Source organism: Gigantopelta aegis, chromosome 9 (assembly GCF_016097555.1).
Source record: "Gigantopelta aegis isolate Gae_Host chromosome 9, Gae_host_genome, whole genome shotgun sequence".
Lineage (NCBI taxonomy): Eukaryota > Metazoa > Mollusca > Gastropoda > Neomphalida > Peltospiridae > Gigantopelta > Gigantopelta aegis.
The window spans coordinates 45,453,712-45,479,794 of NC_054707.1; the positions used below are offsets into that span (position 1 = coordinate 45,453,712).

Sequence of the window (26,083 nt, forward strand, 5' to 3'; positions counted from 1 at the left end):
AATTACATTGATGTATGTTTGTTCCTGACAATGTTTGGTAAGATGGTGTAAATGCCACAGTAAAGCTGGTCATTAAAGTGAGGTCTGACTGTAAATGTAATAATAAACTGTAAACTATGAGGAGGAGGGATCTAAGCTGTGGGTGCAGAATAAACAGAAAAGAAAAAATCCATTTACAAACATGCATTTTCAAATTCAAAATCATTTGTTGTTTATTTTTAAAGAAAATAATTATCTATTAAAAATATCTGCTATAATTTGTTTTGTTGCCATGTCATCTTGGTTGCTCAAAAAGTATTATTTCCCTTTTTCAAACTACACCATTTTGAAATCTGTGTATCCCCCAAAACTAATCTGTGTATCTCCCAAAACTATAAAGGTCCAATTTACAGATATCTTGATTACCACATGAAATTTTCATTCAGCATATCAAAACCAAACTGTATGGAGAACTTTGCTTATCACATTGTAGTTTTGCCACTGTTAAATACCATGTGTATTGTTTGCTAGAGAGTATTGAACTGCACGTGTAACATCCATAATGTTGTGTGTGCTGAAGTCAATCATTTCATTGTGGCCGTGCCTTGTATTAGGTTTGTATGTAACTGATCAGATGGTTATGTTGTGTGTTGCCAAGAAATTAGAAAGAAAGAAAGAAATAAATAAATAAAGAAATGTTTTATTTAACGACGCACTCAACACATTTTATTTACAATTATATGGCTTCAGATTTTGAAAGGAAACCCGTTGTCGCCACTACATGAGCTACTCTTTCCGATTAGCAGCAAGGATCTTTTATTTGCACTTCCCACAGGTAGAATAGCACAAACCATGGCCTTTGTTGAACCAGTTATGGATCACTGGTGGTTTACACCTACCCATTGAGCCTTGCGGAGCACTCGCTCAGGTTTTGGAGTCAGTATCTGGATTAAAAATCCCATGCCTCGACTGGGATCCGAACCCAGTACCTACCAGTCTGTAGACTGATGGCCTAACCACGACGCCACCGAGGCCAGTGCAAAGAAATTAGAAGTAGAATAGTTTGTGTATATGTTAGCCAACAAAGTGTGTTGAATAGGATCATTTAGAACATTAATTTATCATATATGTAGCAATTACAAACAATACAGGTGGTAATCTGTTTTAGTGTTTTTAAAATGGCAGAGAGACTTGGGAGTTGAGATAACTGTTGATACAAGACACACGTACCACCAAAGCACCCCAGGAAAGTGCTATAATATAATGACTAAGCTAAATCCTGTCCCGTAAATAGTGGCATATTCTTTTTTCTTTTTTTTATACTCGTACTCGTAAACTCTATTAACGTGCCGCTATCTAATTAAGGTTCGGCACGTCTCTCCCACACCCAATCTCTGACATGGCCAGTGGTTGAGTGTGGGACAGAAAAATTACTTATTAATGGGTCAATTTTGAATTATTTATAAAAATGGGGTTGGGGGGAAATTTCATGCGTCGTTCAAATAACCTATAGTATTTATATACAAAAAATAGTTTTAGTTAATTTAGTGTGACGCTTATTTTTGACTGGGCATTTCAAAAAAGGTAAATAAAACAATAAAAATTACACAATTGATATGCCCTTTTTAAAAAAAGAAGATTAAAATACTAATAAAAATAATTTAATCCAACCTAAACACATCCGGAACTCGGCCCTCCAGCCAGGAACAAAGTGCAGAACCCGATCCCACCAGCCCACCAACCGACATGCCCCCCCCCCAAAGGAGGACACCGACACCAAACTGACCCCAGTAATACACCAGTCATGTGTGTCTGGGTCGCTGTTTACTCCGTTTCATTATTATATTTAAAAAGTAAGTGAAAACAATATAATGTATACGCATCAAAAACAAAACATCGAAATCCGATAGTGAGCAATTTGATACTTCTATAAATTACAAATATATCCATTGTGCAACATTTCTTCGAACTTGTCCATAACTACAACCAAACTGCACAAATGTTGAAGTAGTCCACATTTACCATTTCCACCCAGTGTTGTTCATATTGACCTGGTTTGAGCAGCCAACTTCTGTTATTGGTCACATTTAGACTGCATTTTAGTATCTTCTTGGATAAGTATAAAATAACCGTTACCAAGTGACAATGTAAAAAGAATCAAAGTGCATACAAAACTTGAGCATTATTTCAAACAAGTTTCACTGCTTGAAGCACACCGCTCTCAGCAGTGTCTTTACAAATAAATAATAACTTTCATATATGTTTTGTATTATGTAGAATAAATTTAACAAAAATAAATAATAATAACCGGTTACTGTCTTAAGATATCGGCTCCTGATTGCAAATGTGGCAATAGCCATTTTAACCATCACAGGATAAACAGGTCCGTAGGAACGATATCTGAGGTGGAGGGGGGGGGGGGGGGGCTGTCTTATGTTTACCTTTATGTAGAGTAGAGCAAAAAATGCATCCAGTTTCGTCCTCGAGTGAGAGGGGAGAGCCAAGGCCCACCTCACCCCACCCCCGGTTCCTACGGGTTTAATAAAGTCGGTGTCATAAGACAGTAACCAGTTAATGTTAGCAAGCTTTGGACCCTGTTTCATTTAGCTCCGGCAGGTGTCGCTGTCTGTAATGTCAGAAGCCAGTCACTCAGCCATTCTGGAAGGTTCCACACCAGTCTGAAGACCTGGATATCGTTGCCCACCAGGTAACGGTGTTTGGGGAACCTGGCCGTTATTGCGTGTGTGTAAGCATCCACAACTTTGTGGGTGTGTGGGCTGGCAACCTTGTCCAACACAAAATCGATTACTTCAATTCCTGAAAACAAAATACCCATTAAACAAATGAATAACATTGCTGTTGTTAACCCCCGGTCCCACTGTCAAGGATCGTCTGGCCTGATCCACGACGGATGAACCCGAATAGTGGTCTACGGTTTTCGACGGATAACATGGGCGTTCGATGGGTTCGACCGAACCCCCCCCCCCCCCCCCCCCGAAATCGCTTTTTTTATAATTTAATATATCTGACATTGATATCTGACATTATTATATTTACTCAACATAGAAATATATGCCCAATATCTCTGCAATCTATTTTGGAACCCCCCTTTTCAAAAGTCAACATAGAAATATATGCCCAATATCTGCAATCTATTTTGGAACCCCCCTTTTCAAAATCCTATGTACGCCCATGGATAAACCAAGGATTATTAAGGATAGGGGTTAGTTGACAACGTGGAGCGCTACGAGTCGCTACAAATCGGTACAGTTTAGTACGGACCACAACGGATTGTGACGAATGATGCCGGATCGTATCCGTGGCTAACCCGGCGTCCTGATCCTTGACAGTGTGGCCGGGGGATTATTCCGATTAAGTACGGTTTATTACGGATTAGAACGGATTATTACGTTCTTCTACGGATCATTAAGGATGTACTACGGTTGTTCGATCCGTGATGAATTTTTGGACATGCTCAAAATTTTCACGGATACACAAGTACTACTACGATTGATCAGGGATTTAATACGGACCACAACGGATTGTGACGAATGATGCCGAGTCGTATCCGTGGCTAACCCGGCGTCCTGATCCTTGACAGTGTGACTGGGGCTTTACATGATTGCACACACAGATCGAGATATTACGTGGTAAGCGTGAAGTAGGCCTAATATATGTTATTTCATGGTAAACAGATTCAATATGTGTATTATATATTGTACATTAAGTCATAATGTACCCATTGTTGCGTACTTAAAGGCAGTATAAGGGATTAAAAGATTCTACTGTGTATAATACTTGACTATAAATGAAACATAATATTATATTCGCTGGGGATGCTAAACATCGCCCCTGTACCTACGACCCGACCCATTTTCTTACTGTACATATCGCGACAAACAATAGTATGGCATACAATAGTAAATGTTTTAGACCCTTGGTTCCTGCGGGACAAATAACATGGACAATAACGATTTTAAAAATATTTATTCAGAGGAAGCATGACCCAAACCCCTATACAAATGTGCCTTGCCATCGTTGGAACCCCCTCCGCCGTGAATAATTTATTGTACACGCTTACGGTTATAAAGCTGGTAGGTGGTGGGTTTGTGTTTGAGTTTCGTACATCTAGTATTAGCTCCAGCTATACGTGGGGTCACACGTCTGGGTTGTAAGGCTACTACGTCGGCTTGTCTTACTAACCAATAGTAAGATGGCCACACGGCTAAGGTTTCTTCCCGCGCAACGTGCTTGCATGGTATAAAATGGTAGAGGAACATAGCTAATAACTTGCATTAGAAACCTACAAAACTGCATAATACAGAAGCAGTTCTATGATTAACGTTGCCTACCGTTTTCCAAATATTTTTTGCCATAATACTCCTGCAAGTCTTGTGGAAGTTCACTGAAGTTTCGTCGCATGTTGTCTTTTAAGGTGCTCCTGTCCAAAATGTTTGTTCTGAAATATCCTGGCTCCAGAATGTGCACAGAAATACCCTGATGATACAGTTCCCGTCTGAAAAGAAATTCAGAGTAAGACGAGTTCGGCTATTATTGCTTTCTAATTAAAATACCAGGATCCAAATTTGAAGTGTACAGATCAGGGCCGTAGCTAGAATTTTTTGTTTCGGGGGGCAACTGAGTAGTTAATCGTCTAAAACTCCTTAAACAGTTAAGAAGAGAATTTTCTTTAAGTTTCTATAATGGGACAGAGTTATTTTTACTTCTCTTAAGTAACTCATCACAAATGGTAACAAACCTTGATGTGGAAAAGATGCCACTAGAGAAAAAAAGGGTAACTTCTGGATAATATGCATTGTACTAGAAGATCAGAAGGAATTTGACTTCATATAGTTTTAAGAGCCCCTATTTCACCATACCCTCAATTCCCTAGTCTGAAAGGATTTGTTGCAGCCCCACTTCAACAACCCAACCCACGCCCAACACGCATATGAATATATTTAATGTGGATGTATTTAACCAATACAACTATGTAGTTCTGTACACCTTCAAACCTAACATTGTATAGTGGCTGGATGGCAATGAATTAACACACACCTTAGACAATCGGAAAAAGCTTCGACGCCATATTTAGATATTGTGTACGGCATTGGTGGAATTCCTATTCTTCCGAGAAAACTTGCAATGTTGACAACACGACCTTTGCCTTTTCGAATAAGCGGTAGGAAAATACGGGTAACTTCGATCACGCCAAACAGGTTGACAGCCAGCACCGATTCGTAGTGTTTGCGAGTGAACCAATCGATATACCCCATGGGGCCAGCGATCCCAGCGTTGTTCACAATCGCCCACAGACCTGTCGCAATGGGATTAAAAGAATTACACAATGTTACAACGAGTCAAACAAGTCATTTGGTCAAACTAGGTCAAGTCAGGTCATAGTGCTTTACGTGCACATTCAGAGCAAGCTGTTGCCTTGGCCGGCTCCTCTGTCCAGGACAGGAAATGTGGGGATGGGAAGGAGGAAGGACCGCCTGCACTCGCAGGTGCAAGGGAGCACCAGTAGCCCGACCGTGGTCGGTAACAGGCGGGTGGGTGGGTAGTGGTGCTATGGAATTTTGAAGGAGCAAAAAATGCCAAAGAGAAAAGGTACGCAATTTTGATTAAGGAAATTTGGCGCAGTTTTGAGGGGTCGGTCAAAAAAGAAAGATAAAGAGCTAACATAGGTTTTGATTCTAGTGAGTCGAGAGTAGCTCGTTAATTAGACCTATTTGATGCCGGGGTGTCTCCCTAGGTTGCCCATAGGGCCTGACCGCTTCTGGTCGTGGCATGAAAACCCAGGGAAGACTCGCCTACACCGGTAGGTAAGGTGCCGTGATGTTGTCCCAGGGTTGGTCAAAGTACTGGAAGGAACTATTTTATTTAACGACGCACTTAACACGTTTTATTTAGGATATATAGTGTCGGACGTATGGTTAAGAACCACACAGATATTCAGAGAGGAAACCCGCTGTCGCCACTCCATGGGCTACTCTCTTCGATTAGCAGTAAGGGATCTTTTATATGCGCCATCCCGCAGACAGAATAGTACATGCCACGGCCTTTGTTACACCAGTTTTGGGTCACTAGTTGTCAAACTACTGATAATACCAATCCAGCAATGATGGCTGCATTAACGAAGGCATAACACTGTGATCCGATGGTCGTGTCTACACTAACGTAGATAGGGAAGCAGTAACATGTTTTTTTATTATTATTATGGCACAGTAACATGGTTGTTAGAAAATGAGAGCATCTGGCGGGGAGCAGTAATATTGTAATTTGCCTTTCTACTGGGGGAGGAATGCATTACTTTCAGAGAAGAGGGGCAGTGCCCCACCACTCCCTCCGCTTTGCTTCATATGGGGCTTTCTTCAGGTAAAAAAAAAAAAAAGGCATTTTAAACTAAAACGGTCACTTCTGGGTATATTTCTTTCTCACCTGTTAGCTCTTTACCGCTATGTACGGCCCTGGTAATTGTATTTAGCAAAAAAGCATAGCATGGTAGATATTTATTTAGAATAATACCATTCTCAGCCACATATATACCTTAAATGGCATCAAACCATTTGGCCAAATGACTGAACATATATTTCTATTAAAACTGAAGCAAATCTACTTAAATACAGTAGTTATATAAATGGAGCTGTGCTTATCCTAAGTTAACATTAATGCTCACTATTAAAAGTGGTCAGGATTAATCATGTAACAATTAAAACACAAGAGGACACGTGAATCCAGATTGTGCGAGATAACACAAAGAAAATTATTTTAAGTACAGCTTATAACTAGTATTGTAAGACGTTTTATGCTTTTCTGTTGTCGACCGATAATTAACTAGGTCTGTCATCAGTATCAAATACATTGCGGATAGACCTAGTTAATTCTCGGTCGATGCTATGTCATTCCCTTTCATTTCAACTGATTTCCGTCCTTATATATGTCATATATATATATATATATTTACGGTTCAAGCAAGCAGTCCTGGACAGACACCTCAGCTATCTGGGCTGTCTGTCCAGGACAGAGGGTTAATTGTTAGTGGTTAGTGAGTGTAGTCGTTTTATACCTACCCACTGAGTCGTTAACACTCGTTATGGGTGGAAGCCGGTTCCGGGCTGCGAACTTAGTACCTACCAGCCATATTTCCGATGGCTTAAAGGCATATTGTCACAGACCACTGACCTATTTAATAGTCTAACTAAGTATTACCTGAACAAAAATAATTTGATTTGTCCCAAAATGTACTTTATTCAACCATCTTCATAACCACCATACTCCATTTATTAATGATATTTTGCAAAAAATAATTGAATTATGGCAATGGTCCATAATTCAAAAACTAAAATTGCCGAGATGGTTGACATGGATTTCATTCCATCATGGTTCAGTTAAGGTGATGCAATAGCTAGATTTGGTTTCCAACAGTGAATGTAATTTTTATTTATTATCCATTTTTAGAGAAATAAGGTCCTTAAATCCGTGACAGTATGCCTTTAACCACGTCCCCCCCCCCCCCCCCCCCCCGATGTCAGTGATGCTATATCAATTGCAGTAGTATTGTCTTTGCTGTTAAGATTTCATTAGACCAAATCAGTTCTTATTGCCAATAATGTTCACATTTACTAATAAAACTGATATAAGCAGTGCATCAAAACACAGGTAGTGCACCAATAAAAAGTGTAGGACCTCCCATTTAATCTACCTGCAAATAAAAAAAAAGTTTGTTTTATTTAACGACGCCACTAGAGCACATTGATTTTTGATTTTATCATCGGCTATTGGACGTCAAACATATGGTCATTCTGACACTGTTTTTAGAGGAAACCCGCTGTCGTCACATAGGCTACTCTTTTACGACAGGTAGCAAGGGATCTTTTATTTGCGCCTCCCACAGGCTACCTGCAAATAAATGCGGGCCACATGCAATCTTAAGGAGAAGCTCAGGGTTTCGTTGTTTTTCTTGTTGCTTTTGTTAGTTGTTTTTTGTTTGTTTGGTGTGGGTTTTTTTTTTTTTTTTTTTTTTTTTTTGTTGTTTTTTTTTTTGGTTTTTTTGTTGTTTTTATTCTTTTTTTTTTTTTTTTTTTTGGGGGGGGGGGTTGTCAGCACTTGAACCAACCTAAAGTTTGTTTTGTTTTACGGCACCACCAAAGCACATTGTTTTATTAACATCGGCTATTGAATATCAAACATTTCGTAATTTTGAAATATATAGTCTTAGAGGAAACATGGATACCTGCTAAAGTTTTCCATTAGTAGCAAGGGATTTTTTATATGCATCATCCCACAGACCATATCCTTTAATATACCAGTCGTGGTGCACTGTCTAGAAGCGAGAAGAGGCCCAGTTGGACCACTGACGGGGATCGATCCTAGACCGACGGCGTATGAGGCGAGCACTTTACCACTGACCTACGTCTCGCCCCCTTGAACCCACCTATGTTATGTTACAATTTGTGTTAGTACCTTTATCTGTCGGGAGTTTCGACTCCACCTCTTGCAAAGCTTTCTGGATACTCTCCTCCTTGGTGACGTCAACGGGAGATATCGTTATCAGTCTGGACGACGCGCCCTTTTTTGTGTCGTCTGCTCCTTTCTCGGTGAAGCAGGCGGCGAACACGTGAAAGCCGAGCCCATCCAGTCGTTTAGCCAGCATGTGGCCGAACCCCGTGTCGCAACCCGTGATGAAGACGTACTTGTTGCTGTAGTCGCTTATCTTGACAAGCCTGAGAAGCCATTTTAGCAGAAAGTATCCAGCAACAGCACCGATGACGTACCAGCAGAAGCAGAACATTTTAGAATCTAATAAATAAGAAAACACAATTTCTTTTAAATCATACAAACGTGAAGTAGTTTTGGAGCTCGTTTACATCGGATACGGCCTGTCCGTGTGGTGTTGATTCTCAAACTAAAATTCACGGAAATAACCAAACGCTTGGGTCTGTGACATATACTCAACACAATCAATTAAGGACCGGTTGATCCCCACCCCCAGCATTTGTCTTTATACGTGTTACAAGATATATTTGGTTTTGGTTTTGAAAAGAAATCAAAGCGCTGCAAAACTGGTCACAACTTACTCGAACAACATTCAGAAATCATCCGTAGAAACACTAGCAAAAATTTACCAAAAGTTTCCTGACCGCTAATTAATGTTGTGGAGTATATTAATCACATGCTATTTAATTAGTTTAACAAAAGTAAAAGTTAAGTGCAACCATGAATCACCTTCATCATAAACTAATAAACAAACTCCGTCCATTGCTCAGCTGTAGCAAGGTATTTATTGCATGACCACAAACCATACCATGAATTTATCAATCCAATAGCCAGGAACTTCCCTATAAAATATACCGGCCTCGGTGGCGTCGTGGCAGGCCATCGGTCTACAGGCTGGTAGGTACTGGGTTCGGATCCCAGTCGAGGCATGGGATTTTTAATCCAGATACCGACTCCAAACCCTGAGTGAGTGCTCCGCAAGGTAGGTGTAAACCACTTGCACCGACCAGTGATCCATAACTGGTTCAACAAAGGCCATGGTTTGTGCTATCCTGTCTGTGGGAAGCGCAAATAAAAGATCCCTTGCTGCCAATTGGAAGAGTAGCCCATGTAATGGCGACAGCGGGTTTCCTCTCAAACTGTGTGGTCCTGAACCATATATCTGACGCCATATAACCGTAAATAAAATGTGTTGAGTGCGTCGTTAAATAAAACAACAACCCTCCCTCAAAGGGTTAATAACCGTAGCGCGACTTAGTCCGAGGCGGACACAGTGAATCTAATTGCAGACGCTTGTGCATGAATTTCAGCGTCGGTGGGCCTATTGGGCTATTTTTAACGATTCAGCCAGTGCACCACGAGTGGTATATCAAAGGCCGTGGTATGTACTACCCTGTCTGTGGGATGGTGCATATAAAAGAACTCTTGCTGCTAATCGAAAAGACTAGCCCATGAAGTGACGACAGCAGGTTTCCTCTCTCTATCTGTGTAGATCCCCACCCCTGATAAAATTCCTGCACACGCGCCTGCCCCCCCCCCCCCCCCCCCCCGCAAACACGCTTTAAGTAGTAAATGTTTGGTAATAACATGAACAGATACCCATGGTTAAGATGTGAATGCACGTACAACAAGCCGCGACTTATTAAGAACGCACTATCAATCGATGTTATATCCAGGGCAGTAGCTAGGATTTGTTTGTTGTGCGGGGGGGGGGGGGGGGGGGGCATATGAATTCTTGGAACGAACGAGTATGGAAGGCAAAATACACTAGAGGGTCCGGGGTCATGCAAACACAAACACATTCACATACACACCCTAGACATTTTTAAATCTAGAGGCTCTGAAATACAATTTTGCAACCATTTTAGGGAGGTTATATACTTAAAACATCAGTAACCAGTAAGTTTCTGTTATATTTACCGTATTTTCTTCTCTTTTTTTTTTTTTTGTGTGGGGGGGGGGGGGGGGGGGGGGGACTTCCCGCTAGATACGGCCCTGGGCCCAGTTTCACGAAGCGATCTTAGTGCTACGATGACCTTAAGTGCATGAGGTAGCTGTGCACTTAAGGTGATCTTAGGGTTAAGATCGCTTCGTGGAACGGGGCCCTGATATCCAAACCAATTTTGAAATTATTCTGACGTGTCCTTTTATTCTTATTCAAAATGATTATCTGATGGCAGAAGGTGACGAATAATGATTAATGCAGAAATGTCTTACAAACATGTTGTTACCTCGGTTACCAACAATCGGTTTTGGTTGCACACCACTGTCACGGGGATCCTATAATACCCGTAACTGAATAAAACACAATTATCCAAATATCTCTCCTAACTGTATATCTATTAGATCTCTCTGTATCGGGCAGTTGGATACCCGAGTGGCTCGGCTCTGGGTATATCAGAGATAAGATCTTATATAAAGTATATATAATATAGCACGTTAGTTCACTAGAAAACACAATAAAACACAATAAACTTTGGAATCTGTATTAACCTTACGCTGACAAATATATTTGCCGCAGTTAATTACTTACAACAACAATAATAATAACAACCCGAAACTAATCACTTAATTAGTTAATCACTAGGTGTCTAGTTTACACAATATTCTAATCACTTCACCGTTATACAACACGCACACGTGTGATAATTGAGAAACGCTGCCAGGGGAACTTAATTAATAAAGGAATTACAACTCTATTCCTAACTGGTTAATTTTTAATTAACCCTTAACTACTCCTACTCATTCAGTAACCTTGTAATACAGAAATAATACTGGTACATATCACCATAAAGACAATAACCTACCATTTACCTAGGTCCTCTAGGATGACTGGTTAAGCTTAAATAATTTTAGAACAGTGAAGCCTACAATTTACTTCGTCAGATTACCGGAAACACTGTCTAAATAATATTGGTATAATACAGTATTAAAATATTTAAAGTCACATCAATCACATCAAGGTTATACAACAGAGCAGAAATATATATTTACCAGTCCAAACGGACACGTTCCTCGGAAGCTTTCCAATATGTTTCTCCTCGATATCTCTAAAATCCTATCTATTTATTACAAAATGCGAATATCGCCTGGGGGCACATCGCGGTACTCCCCCATCATGTGAATTTTCCACAGCGACCAAGACGACATTTTTTCTTAGATGGTCAGACATACTGTCGCCAGTTCGCCAGAAATACAAGGTCGTAAAACAGAACTCGTGGAGGTATTACGTAACTACTGGCCACATGGACTCCACACTTCGTCTGGGTGTGTATTAGGGGGTACGGTCGCGCGGAGGTATTACGTAACAAAGTGCCCACCTAGTCTAAGTGCATATTGGGAACAAGACTACCACCGTCGCGCGGGGGTATTACGTAACTAAGCTGCACACAGCCCTCTAAAACAAATTAACATCGCCACAGGCGAAAAAGATAAGAGCATGTTCCGTCACAACCACCATTAATTACACCATACAGTTCAATGCAATTTCTACGTCAGAATATATTCTGTAAAAAAATACAACACTATCCGATAGTATCAAGAGTTAGAAGTGTATTTTGTTTAACGACACCACTAGAGCATATTGATTAATTAATCATAGGCTATTGGATGTCAAACATTTGGTAATTTTGACACGTAGTCTAAAGAGGAAACCCGCTACATTTGTTTTCTGATGCAACAAGGGATCTTTTATATGCACTTTCCCACAGACAGGAAAGCACATACCACAGCCATTGACAGTAGTGGTACACTGGTTGGAACGAGAAAAAAACTGTCAGCTGAATGGATCCACCGAGCGGGTTCGATCCTAAGACGCAAGCACCTCGCGAGCACTCTACCGACTGAGCTAAATCCCGTCCATTATAGTATCGAGAGGGTCATGTGACTACTAATTTAGCGAGTGCTCTCAACTGACAAGTATCATGTAGAAATCAACATAGTTCGACCACGAAATGTTTCAGTTAACAGCCCCGATGCCTGATCACCGCCTCGTGTTGCTGCTATACAAGTGACACTATACCACTTGTACAGTTATTATCATTCAGTACTACATATTATAACAAGTAACTTCAAACCAACGGGTTATTTAAATACTACAGACGTGCACAATGCAGTCGAATGGGCATTTAGCAAAATTGTGGTTGGTTCCATGAATCTCTATCTAGTTCCTCGTTTATAGGAGGACAGCCATTCTTGAGGAAATCCTTTACCGGAGACTGGCACAGAAACATCAGCAAACTAATGAGGTAAAGGACCGTCCAGACTCCAAAGTCGTGTGACTCACCTCGCGAATATCGCAACCTTCGACGCTTAGATAGGCGACAAGCCTTTGTTATGAGCGCCTTTCTGAAGGGGAACGGGATGCCCCACAGACAACTGCCATCACCCACGCACCGGCCAGAACTGTCTAGGACTTCCTGAAGCGCCATACTTAAGTTGCGTATCAATCGTGTACGCACGATGAAATATTCACCAATATTATGAATACCAATTCCTAAAAATGTCATTATTTTTTTTACAAAGTACGGTATTGCTCTTTCAAAACATAGCATAATTATGTTCTGTTTTCTATTCAATAGATTGTGGGTCAGCGCAGAGGTTTTCAGACCTCATGGCCAAAATAGCAGGGTGTACTTAAAGGGACATTCCTGAGTTTGCTGCATTGTAAGATGTTTCCGACTAATAAAATATTTCTACGATTAAACTTACATATTAAATATATTTTCTTGTTTAGAATATCAGTATCTGTATATTCAATGTGTTTCTGGTCGTCTTAATATTTGTAAGAAACCCAAACTGGAATTTGTCTTCAAATAATTTCGTACGTACGAAAAAACAATATTTTAGGAAATAAAATAAAATTTAACCTAGTACAAATATTAGAACGATCAGAAACACATTTAATATACAGCCAATAACATTTGATGCAGAAAAATATATTTAATATGTAATTACAATCGTTAAAAAGTCTCTGTTAGTCGATATGATCTTACAAATTGCAGCAAACTCGGGAATGTCACTTTAAAGAGACATTCCTGAGTTTGCTGCATTGCAAGATGTTTCCGACTAATAAAATATTTCTACGATTAAACTTACATATTAAATATATTTTCTTGTTTAGAATATCAGTGTCTGTATATTCAATGTGTTTCTGGTCGTCTTAATATTTGTAAGAAGCCCAAACTGGATTTTATCTTCAAATAATTTCGTACGTGCAAAAAAATTATATTTTAGGAAATAAAATGAAATTTAACCTAAAACAAATATTAGAACGATCAGAAACACATTTAATATACAGCCAATAACATTTGATGCAGAAAAATATATTTAATATGTAATTACAATCGTTAAAAAGTCTCTGTTAGTCGATATCATCTTAAAAATTGCAGCAAACTCGGGTATGTCCGTTTAACTTTTTTCCAGGTGTATATATTACTATATGCATAGCAATAATAAACATGACAAATACAGAACTCTCATCAATATGTTTAAAACACGGTACTAGTTTTAATGTTTAACATAAACGTACATTGCAGTAAACGTATTAATTGCGGCTGGACGGCAGCTGGTATTAAGGCTCGTTCACACTGGATGAGGCGCATGCGGTAAGGCTCTTAAGGACCGTACAGACTGGATACAGCGCGTCCAGGTAAACCAAAAATCGAAACACATAAGTTTCAATGAAACCGTCTACACTCTAGTTAGATGTGTGCGATGTGTGCATCTGTAAAACGCATACCAAAACCCGCAATGAAATAATCGTATATGGTGTATATATAGGGCCGTAGCAGGATGTTTTTGTTGGGGGGGGGGGGGACAACTGAGTAGTTAATAGTCTAAAACTCCTTAAACGGTTGAGAAGACAATTTTGTTTTAGTTTCTATAATTTTTCCGGATCCCCCCCCCCCCCCCCCCGCTAGCTACGGCAGTGATATCCCCAAAACGGAAGTCGATGACGCATCAGTGGGACCGCACGCACGCATGCACCGCATCCTATCTATATAAGCGTTTGCGTCTGGTCACATGAGTTTAGTAAACAGCAGTATCGTGCGTATCCAGAATGAATGCTCTTATTAGCAACAGCGTGTTTTAATTTGTCTAGCTGCACCGCATCCACTGTGAATGAGTCCAACATTGTCCGTATTTCATATTTAATATCAGCACTTCAGTCAGCTATGTCCCGGTCCTTCTTTCATCTCTCCCTACCACCACCACCACCACCATACACACACATACCCCAACACACACCCTGACAACATATATTGACGTACTATATGTATGTAATATATTATACTTAATTCAGATTACATACATGTAGACACAACTTACACAAAGACATACATAAATGTGTACAACAGTCGCAATATATAACATGATATTACACACTGTATACTCACTGGGAACACTTGTCGGGCAGGTAACTCTGTACCTCGACCTTTATCCGATTGTTGTTTACTCACTAGCCTATTCAGCACAAGCTATGACCGTGACTATTTAAAGCTCTGCTATCTGCTTAAAGTCAACGTCCGCCACAAAGCACCTCAGCAAAACAGGTAATAAACTGAGGCAGTAGACCGGAACCAGCGCGGCTAAAAAAAACCTCATATCTCATCATCCTGTTTACAGCAGTAGTTAACAAAAGAGTTAAAGGGACATTCCTGAGTTTGCTGCATTGCAAGATGTTTCCGACTAATAAAATATTTCTACGATTAAACTTACATATTAAATATATTTTCTTGTTTAGAATATCAGTGTGTATATTCAATGTGTTTCTGGTCGTCTTAATATTTGTAAGAAGCCCAAACTGGATTTTATCTTCAAATAATTTCGTACGTGCGAAAAAATTATATTTTAGGAAATAAAATGAAATTTAACCTAAAAGAAATATTAGAACGATCAGAAACACGTTTAATATACAGCCACTAATATTTTAGTTGATAACATCTTAAAAATTGCAGCAAACTCAGGAATGTCCCTTTAAAGGAAGGGGCAAGTAAGGCATTTGGCCTGGTATGCATATTCAACGATATATAACGTACATTATTGTTTAATATCAATAAGTATAGGTCTAATCGTATAGTTAATTAATAAAACGATTAAATGTGACGGCTATTGTATATAACGGGCGCAGCCATTTTGTACCATTCCAGTGAATACGCCCTCTGGCGAGCTGGTGGTTACGTAATACCTAACGTGTCACGTCAGGAATTAGTCTTCGAAATGAAGAAACAAAACAAACCTGATTTTTTGTAGATGCATCGCAATGTTCTGTAATAATATCCATCCCAGTAAGCCGGCAACATAATACAGTTATTTCAACACTTTGACAATGGTGGCTTATTTTGTATTGAAAAATAATATATACTTGTTTTGTACATAAATTAACCCACGTACTGAAATAATAATCGGTTAATTGGTCTTTTCTTTCCGTGGCCTGTACCTGTGGTTTCTGATTGGCAGGTGTATATTTAGACGGTCCCCAGACACTGTGTCTAGACACACTAAAAAGACGTGCCTCTTTTATTAAGATCACAAGGTATTGTCTGTTAGCCGCGCGGACATCCCTCAAATCGTAATGGACATTATCACTTTATTACTGTAAGTAATTCTGTAAAACCTTTGATTAAGTAGACTTTCCCATCTAAAATCACAAAACTTACCAATTACGTAGTCCCAAAGAAAAGAAAATTATCACTTGGGCATCGTGAGTGGTCGTTTTTGCTCGAACGTACCAATAGGCCTAATAATAAGCATGTTTTCTTTGGATTTTTTTTACAGAAAAATACTATAACTCCATTTCATTCTATTGATGCAAACTGAAATATATTTAGTTAAATAGTTTATTATACTATAAAGTCATTTATGTTGTTTTACAAGTCAGGTTGATGAAAGCGAAGCGCCTTGTCGTAAATTAGAGCGTTCGTTTACACTGTGCTTAAGAGGGGTTGGACGGAGCTAATGTCACTTCGCCCCAAACTATACCACCGGACGTCACAAAAATGAAACAAAATGGCTGCCCCCAGTTAGAAGGAATAATCATGGTTTTTTATTAATTCAAAAATTACGCGTTTTTCATTTGTTAAAGTGTCAGTATGTGTTGGTGGTTCGGGTATGCATCTTTCCAACACATAAGGCTCTTATTTGAGTTTACCCTCCCTTTAACATTAATAATCTACATAGACTTAATGATGGTAGCATCACGTTTATGTCCGATACTAATAACATCTCCAAACATAGGAGCAAATGTTCAATGGGAAACACTGGATACCCTTAATAGCGACCACTTTCACATTCTAACCAGTTATAAATGTAATACTCACTTCTCAGAAGAATAACGTTTTATTCCTAAATTTAATTTTTTTAAAGCTAGTTGGTCTGGCTTCACCAGTCATTGCAAAACAATAAACACACAGGACAACCTAAACATTGACGACGCCACTACTAAACTCACTAGTAAAATAATAGAAATAGCAGAAAAAAATATTCCCAAACCTAAACCTAATAATAAAAATAAATCAGTTAGTTGGTGGACTGACGAAATTAAATCTAAGTGCGGCTTTCTACACAGAATGCGTAAATTATTCAAGAAAACAGGTAAATAATAGTATCATACTGAATATAAAATAGCTAAAAGTGAAGTAGGTAAGCTTATCATTAGCGGTAAGCAAGCCAGTTGGCATAAATTCTGTGGAGAAATTAATAATAGAGCTTAAATTAAAGAAATGTGGGGTAAAGTTAAAGCTATACAAGGACACCGCGCTAGACCCACAGTTCTTCAAAAACATAAAACAGCCATTACTAATAAACAAAAGGCCGACTTACTAAGTGCAACATTTAGTAAAAATAGCTGTAATGATAATTTCCCCAAGAAATTCTCAGAAAAACTAAGTAAATCTAACTCTTTCCCAACCAACAACTCCACGGCCGAGAATCAAACAACAGATAGTCATTCAGAGTATAATAAAACTCTCACACTATTTTTTAAACCGTCCTCGGTGGCGTCGTGGCAGACCATCGGTCTACAGGCTGGTAGGTACTGGTTTCGGATCCCAGACGAGGCATGGAATTTTTAATCCAGATACCGACTCCAAACCCTGAGTGAGTGCTCCGCAAGGCTCAATGGGTAGGTGTAAACCACTTGCACCGACCAGTGATCCATAACTGGTTCAACAAAGGCCATGGTTTGTGCTATCCTGCCTGTGGGAAGCGCAAATAAAAGATCCCTTGCTGCTAATCGGAAAGAGTAGCCCACGTAGTGGCGACAGCGGGTTTCCTCTCAAAATCTGTGTGGTCCTTAACCATATGTCTGACGCCATATAACCGTAAATAAAATGTGTTGAGTGCGTCGTTAAATAAAACATTTCTTTTTTTCTCACACTATTAGAACTTAAATCAGCACTTGAAGGGACATTCCTGAGTTTGCTGCAATTTTTAAGATATTATCAATTAACAGAGACTTTTTGACCACAGTAATTACGTATCAAATATATTTTTCTGCATAAAATATTAGTGGTTGTACATTAAACGTCTTGTACTAGGTTAAATTTCATTTTATTTCCTAAAGAGGATTTTTTCGTACGTACGAAATTATTTGAAGACAAAATCCAGTTTGGGCTTCTTAGAAATATTAAAGGGACATTCCTGAGTTTGCTGCAATTTTTAAGATGTTGTTGACTAAAAGAGACTTTTTAACGATTGTAATTACATATCAAATATATTTTTCTGCATAAAATAGTATTAGGTTAAATTTCATTTTATTTCCTAAAATATTATCTTTTCGTACGAACGAAATTATTTGAAGACAAAATCCAGTTTTTTTAATATACAGACACTGATATTGTAAACAAGAAAATATATTTAATACGTAAGTTTAATCGTAGAAATATTTTATTAGTCGGAAACATCTTGCAATGCAGCAAACTCAGGAATGTCCCTTTAAGACAACCAGAAACACATTGCATATACAGACACTGATATTCTAAACACGATAATATATTTAATATGTAAGTTTAATCGTAGAAATATTTTATTATTTGGAAACATCTTACAATGCAGCAAACTCGGGAATGTCCCTTTAAAGTTAAACAAAGCACGGCCACCGGACCGGATAAAATTAGTTATACTTTACTCAAGCAACATGCCTGACGTAACCCTTGGGATAATGTTATCGCTTTAACAGAATATGGAAGGGGGACAAATACCTGCTGCACGGAAACAAAGTGGGGAAAGACCACTCTCTCCCGAACAGTTACAGACCGATTACACTTACGTCTCACATGTGAAAAACTTTAGAAACCATCATTAATAAACGCCTTTATAATTACTTTATGGAAAATAAATTAATAACTGACGTTCAAAGCGGCTTCTGCGTTAAACGTTTCACTATAGATCAGGTAGTCCGGATACAAAATTCTATTAACAATACTTTTAGGAAATTTCATAAAGTTTGTGCAATCTTTGTTGACATCGAAAAGACCTTCGTCATGGTGTGACGCCAAGGCCTGCTAACTAAACGTAATGATAAAGGAAGGCAGTGCACCACGACTGGTATATCAAATGCCGTGGTATGTACTACCCTGTCTGTGGGATGGTGCATATAAAAAATCCCTTGCTGCTAATCGAAAAGAGTAGCCCATAAAGTGGTGACAGCAGATTTCCTCTCTCAATATCTGTGTGGTCCTTAACCATATGTCTGATGCCATATAACCGTAAATACAATGTGTTGAGTGCGTCGTTAAATAAAACATTTCTTTCTTTCTTTTTTTCTTTGATAAAGGAATCAAAGGCAATATGATTAATTTTAGCAACAATTTTATTCATAACAGATATATTTCAGTTAGAGTTAATGGACAGTTTTCAGATAAAACAGATATAGTTAATGGTATATCTCAAGGTTCAGTAATTTCTCCAACCTTATTTAACATCTTCATAAACGATATTACTACCGCCCTTAATGCTAAAGATAAATTAAGCTAAAGCTCTCCACTAAATACAGCGCTTTTTGCTGACGATTGCGCCTTTTGGCGCACAGGCAGAATTAATTCTGACTTATTTTTTAAAATGCAAGCTGTTATGGATAGATCGATACATTGGCAGTAGACTGGGGGGCATTAAGATTCCAGCAGCCAAAACCGTCTATATGCTCTTTATTCAAAATAAAACCAAACCAGATAAATTTCAACTAAAATCAGGTGATAACATCTTACCACGAGTCTCAGAATTTAAATTTTTAGGAGTAACTTTCGATGCCCAATTAACTTTTAGAGCCCATATCAATAATATAATTAAAAGCACTACAAACACTCTTAACTTACTCAGAGCAGAGGCCGTGCTTATGGTTGACAAAGCATGTATCCTTTCCAGAATAGATTATGGAGCCAAAGCCTATAGCTGCGCCTCCACAAAGCTGGTACAAAAACTAGATATAATCCAAAATAAGGCACTATGAATAATAGCTAGAGTTCCACCAAATAACACCAATGGTAAAAACTTTGAAATGGTGAAAACTAGAATTTGACATCATGCCACTAGAATAAACACCAGCTTCTTAAATATCATCTCAAAATTCATTCTCTTAAACGTAACCATCCAAAACAGGATCTTATGCCTATAGAAAGCCGATCAGGGCAAACCTTTAAAACTAATCTTAAACTTAATAACTCTTTTGCAATTCAGGCCAATAAAATAGAGATAGAAACAAGTACAGACAACATTCCAGTGGCAATGCACCATGTCAATCAGCCTAGCTATCGACTGTCACGCCTCTTCCTAATTAAACAAACAACAGATAAACCCCTTTTCCACCCTTTAAGAAAATTCTGTTCGAAGCCGCTGCTAACGATAATCACCCAGATCACATCCACATCTACACGGATGGATCTAAAAATCCCAATAATGGCAATGTTGGATTTGCAATAGTGGAAGAAAAACTATACAGACATCCTAAAGTTGTTAAATACGCTCGTCTACCAGATAACTTATCAGTCTATACAGCCATCCAACACGCCCTTGTTTGGATTAAAAATAATAAAGACCCTAAAAGTGTTTGTTTTTTTCTTCTGATAGTCTATTCAATCACTTCAAACTAACCAGTCAACTAGGCCAGATATTATAGCAGCCATACACACTGAACTTAAGGAAATTCAACTACTTAACCTTATTGTAACGTTCGGGTGGGTCCCAGCCCACGTAGGTGTAATTGGCAACGAAATCGCAGACTACGGAGCCAAAATTGCACTCTCCATTACCAACGACAAGATGATCAAATATGTACCACTGGGCAAAACGAAGATTATGTCCAAAGCCAGCAGACACTACATCAACAAATGGCAGGAAGACTGGGACCAAACAATTAACACGTGGTACTATAATATCAAACCTCTGGTTACCTCTAAAAGACCAAGTAGTAAAAACTCACTTATTGATTACGAATAGTTAATTCTTCCCAACTAAACAACTACAAACATAAAATTAGCAATATACCAAGTAACTGCATGTGTTGCGGGGTTGGGTGGGGGATTAAAAATTTATAATTGACCCACTTATTATTTTATTTTAGATTAAAAATTCAAAATTGCCCGGTAAATTTGTTCTGTCCCGAGTCAGGCCCCTGGCTATCCAGAGACGGTGCTCGGGATAGACATGCTCGAAACCTTCGTGGTATACGAGCATGCTAAAATTATCACGTCAAGTCAAGCATGTGTGGCATAACAGAATATATGAAACACTATCTTCTGGACTGCACGCTACACGATAACCAGAGGAGATTAATGCTAGAACCATTGACGAAAGATAACCCTGCCTCTATCATCACCCCTAAAATGTGACTTCAACCAGATAAAAAAATAAAGCAAGAACATTTAAATTAATTTATCAATTCGTTCAGTCCACCAAGACTAAACTCTAAACCATAATAGTTAGAACAGGCGGGCCGGTACAGGGTGTGGATGGGGGGGGGGGGGGGGGGGGGATAGGTGACGACCCAATCAGTCCGGTTGCACACCGTGATTAGCGCTACTTATAACTCGTCCGAACGATTATGCACTCACGGCTGGAACAAGGCTGAAAACGGGTGATTCGACAACCGGCCCGAATAAGAGAACTATAACCAACGAGGACATTGGATGGGTTGGGGGACGAACACGTGACCCCCGGGTGAGCAGTGCCACTTAGAACTGGTCAAGCGATATACACTACCCCGGGAGGAGGGGACCAAAACACCATCCCCAATTATTTAACACCCCAATCTATAAATAGACAGTGGGACTGGTACGCTACAGCCCCCCCCCCCCCCCCCCTCGGTCGGGGGGCCTGAGCGGGTCGATCCCACACCCTCGGGCTCCTGATAATCATAGTTATAGTTATTGTCTTAGTTGATTATTGTCAACCAATTTTAGTATGTAATTATGCATGTATGCACTAATTTGCAGTTTATAATTACAGCAATTGTATGCCGACACACTTTCGAGTGAATTGGTGGCCCTGAAAAGGGCCGTCGAACGGGACTTAACATCGCCGGATAGTGTTGCGAATACGGAAGAAGTAGGCTACTTTCGCATCCCACTATCATTGAAGTGAACCCCGTCCGCTAGGTAGTCAGCTGGGTACCTCGTCGACATCGGAACCAGATCCTGTCCCAAAGCTTTTTTCGAACCCCGGTTAACAGCATTTCTCAAAGCAGCATGGACCGGAAAGCCAGCAAACTCTCCACCACTTCATTTGGCACTGTCGTCGGGTAAATATCATTACCGCCCAAGCGAATTATCACTGAGGTCGGACGATATGACAACATGGTTTGAACCATATCATCCGGGATGCGATCAGAGCATATCCCACTCCGTCCGTAAAAACGACACTCTACCGGCACATAATAATGTTACGCCGCATAGAGCTTCTGACGCATAGAGCTCCCAGGGAGCTCTATGGGTCGAAGGTACACATCAAATTTAAACTGGGTCATACACCTTAACGCATAGAGCTCCCCACTTTGATAATGACTCACTGTAATCAGTATAACCCTTATCATCATCATCATATGCGGTGTCTAAATAATCACCATGGCTATTCTCGCGTTGTGTACAGAGTATCTCAACGATATCAGATACTTGATTAATAGCTTCTTCCAGAAGCCTTTTGATCAATGTCACGTGGGACCAATTAGGTAAAACGAAAGGGCGTTTCGCTACGAAATCCAGTATAGGTGGCGCTACCACCAAATTGTACACTGCATGATCAATATCTTACAACACGTAACATTTTGACATCGTTGAGCATCACAGACATTAAGCCCTGGTCACACTGTCACGGTCGGCCTGAGTCTTGGTAAGTCGTCCCAAGTCCTGGGGAGTCGAGAAGGCGTGAGTCTTGGTGAGTCATAGCGAGTCGACATGCTATTCCTGGTGAATCATCCTGAGACGGCATCAATTTTTAATCACGAATCACCAAGATCTGGTACGACACCAGTACGATGCACGACGACAACTGTCAAGACTCACGCCGACTCAGGACGATGTAACACGACCCGCGACGACACAAGTACGAATCAGGACAATGCACCCCGAATCACGACGACAAAAACAATTGGTGGCTAATTCGTACCAAGTCGTCGTGAGTCTTTTTGAGTCGGGTAGTAGATGCCAATTCAACACGACCCCGTACGACAAACAGATCCACGAACAGTCGGCATGAGTGGGCATCCACGTCGTGAATGTATGACCAGGGCTTTAAAATCTACTACGTATGGAAACATAGGTAAGTCAAATGTCTGTGATGCTCTACGAATTCTAAAAGCTTTTTAAAATATTGATCATGCGGCGTACCATTTTGTTGCAGCAGCGCCTATACTGGACTTCGTAGCGAAAGGTATTTTGGTTTTACTTAGTTGGCCCCCAGTGAATGTGCTCCATTATTATATCGGTAATCTCATACGCATTTGTCATCTTGCAAGGGGCGGGACGTAGCCCAGTGGTACAGCGTTCGCTCGATGCGCGGTCGGTGTGGGATCGATCCCCGTCGGTGGGCCTATTGGGCTATTTCTCGTTTCAGCCAGTGCACCACGACTGGTATATCATTTCGTAAACGTCGATCTCTCGAAGTGAAACGGCGGTCCCGGCCGAACTGCTATACAAACTAGTAATAACAGACTTCGAACACTCAAACTTCGAACATTCGAAAAACTCTATCTCTCAAAGTAATTTTGTGGTCCCACCATAACAAAATAAGGGATATTGCACTTCCAAAACTCGAAGTTTGTGGAGTGACTGAGCCTTTTAACTGTACCGGTAATACTTTAAAGAAAAATTAATTGTCACCCAAGACAAGCGTAAGTGCCCCGACTGGTCTCGGCTATCGATGATACGCGCGGTAATTACAGAATAATAGATCGCCGACTATGCGGAAGGAAATGATCCTACATGCCTGCATTGGGTTGTCGGTGTTTGTACACGGCAGCGGGCATCATTACACAAAGTACGGATAGTCTTGTAATCTTCAAAGAACTGTTGTGATAACAATTAACGCTGTTTGTTTGCAGAACCGTGAACATTCGGAAGAAATGCTGCTCAATCTGTGCAAGATTACAGACACAGTAATGAAAGACGATTTTTTAAGCAAGTGTGCCAAACAATCTCTAATTACAAAAAATTTCGGATAGTTCTGCTCTTTGTACTTTGTGATTTGAGAGCTATACATTATTTTGTACTGTTGTGAATGTTTTATATGTAAAAAAAAAAGTACATAACCTAGTGCTATTTGCATACAGCGTTTTGATTTGTTATGTTATGTCTCGCTATGTTAGTGAGGGTTTTTAAAATGATTTTTGTGATTTACAATAATTTTTCTATTTATATTGTGTATTTTTTATTTGGTAAACAAACGTACTTAGTGCTAATCGACATTCAGTATTTTAATTTATTACAACGTTACGTTCCGCCTTGTTTTGACATTTGAAAAATATATCAACTTTAATTTATCGCTTACTTCCGGTTATATGTAAGTACGTGCTTTCAGTTTTCGGGTTTTTTAAAACTTTTTTCTCAATTAATACAATAAAAGTATAATAGAGATGTACGTCAAATTGATCTGATTTATCTCGTTTCTGTTAATATTTACTTAGTTTTATCACATACACAGAAGAAATGTGCTAACATCCGATATCAACGAAATGATAATACTGCAATGCAGTTTCACTTTGAGGTCTGCTGTACGAATTTCGAACACTCGAACTCCCTGAAACTCGAACTATTTCGTCGTCCCCTTCAACTTCGAGTTAACGAAGTTTGACTGTATATATATTATATATATATATATATATATATATATATATATATATATATATATATATATATATATATATATATATATATATATATATATATATGATGGGGCGTTATGTGGGAAGTTGCCCCTGAACCACCCAGTATTTGTTATATATCGATGGGATGTGCACTATTGAACCCCTGTTTATCATATCATAATTCTCTATGTTTAGTTTCCGATGTGTGTGCATGTTGATTGTTTTACTATATATAACCAGGGGCGGGACGTAGCCCAGTGGTACAGCGCTCGTTCGATGCGCGGTCGGTCTGGGATCGATCCCCGTCGGTGGGCCCATTGGGCTATTTCTCGTTCCAACCAGTGGACCACGACTGGTATATCAAAGGCCGTGGTATGTATTACCCTGTCTGTGGGATGGTGCATATAAAAGATCACTTGCTGCTAACCGAAAAGAGTAGCCCATGAAGTGGTGACAGCGGGTTTCCTCTCTGAGTATCTGTATGGTCCTTAACCATATGTCTGACGCCATATAACCGTAAATAAAATGTGTTGAGTGCGTCGTTAAATAAAACCTTTTTTTTTATTATTTTTTTATTATATATATCCATTGCGTGTTGTAGATTTCGGCGAGGCTTAGCTCTGTTCTTTATTTCCGAGCCACACAATATTTTGCACCCATAAGCCACCCTAGATTCATCATATCATCATAGCACATAGACTTAACTTTGTATAGTAGATTTTAAATAATGTTGTACAATTCAGAAAAAACACTGAATGTTGAATATTATTCTGTCAGAGCAATATTCAATATTGAATGAATGAATGAATGAATGTTTAACGACACCCCAGCACGAAAAAATATTCAATATTGAATGTTGAACGTTGAATATCGAACAAACTTCAGCTTTCCCCAAAATTTCCCGATCAGAAAAGTGGATATTGATATCTTGCACACCCGTGCGAGAGATCACTCACTGTTGATACGTTTAGCCTCGAACATACGTTCGAGTTGACCCGTTAACGATAATTTTGAGACTTGTGATTGGTTGCTCCACGGCGATAACTCGGTCGCCATATCCACACCATACAATGAAATAAGCACAATCGAACTAGATTATTCAGTAATGTATAACGTACAAGTTAGGACGTAACGCATTCTCTATGACGCAAAAGTTAATTGCAAACGCCGTAATAAATAGTTCTAGTTGGAAAAGTCGTTTAAATTAATTTTTAATCTAGGTCAGTCAGTAGAGCGCTCGCCTGACGTGTTTGGGTCGAAGGATCGAACCTCCTCTGTGGAGACATTATTTGAAGACAAAATCCAGTTTGG

The 26,083-nt window shown here is 39.4% G+C and overlaps 1 protein-coding gene and 1 long non-coding RNA gene across 2 annotated transcripts; one reads left to right on the top strand and one right to left on the bottom strand.

The window, feature by feature from the left end:
• Positions 1-1,888: 1,888 nt before the first annotated feature.
• On the bottom strand, positions 1,889-15,026 carry LOC121381147 (retinol dehydrogenase 7-like). The gene is made up of 5 exons (XM_041510308.1): positions 14,877-15,026; positions 8,446-8,781; positions 5,038-5,296; positions 4,332-4,495; positions 1,889-2,796 (listed from the first exon to the last, which is right to left on the bottom strand). Exons 2-5 carry the CDS (start codon positions 8,771-8,773, stop codon positions 2,579-2,581), a joined length of 969 nt encoding a protein of 322 aa, XP_041366242.1. The 5' UTR covers positions 8,774-8,781; positions 14,877-15,026; the 3' UTR covers positions 1,889-2,578.
• On the top strand, positions 4,413-24,551 carry LOC121381148. Its single transcript, XR_005959055.1, has 3 exons — positions 4,413-4,512; positions 21,922-22,213; positions 24,011-24,551. It is a non-coding gene; the product is annotated as an uncharacterized LOC121381148 (long non-coding RNA).
• Positions 24,552-26,083: the final 1,532 nt, after the last annotated feature.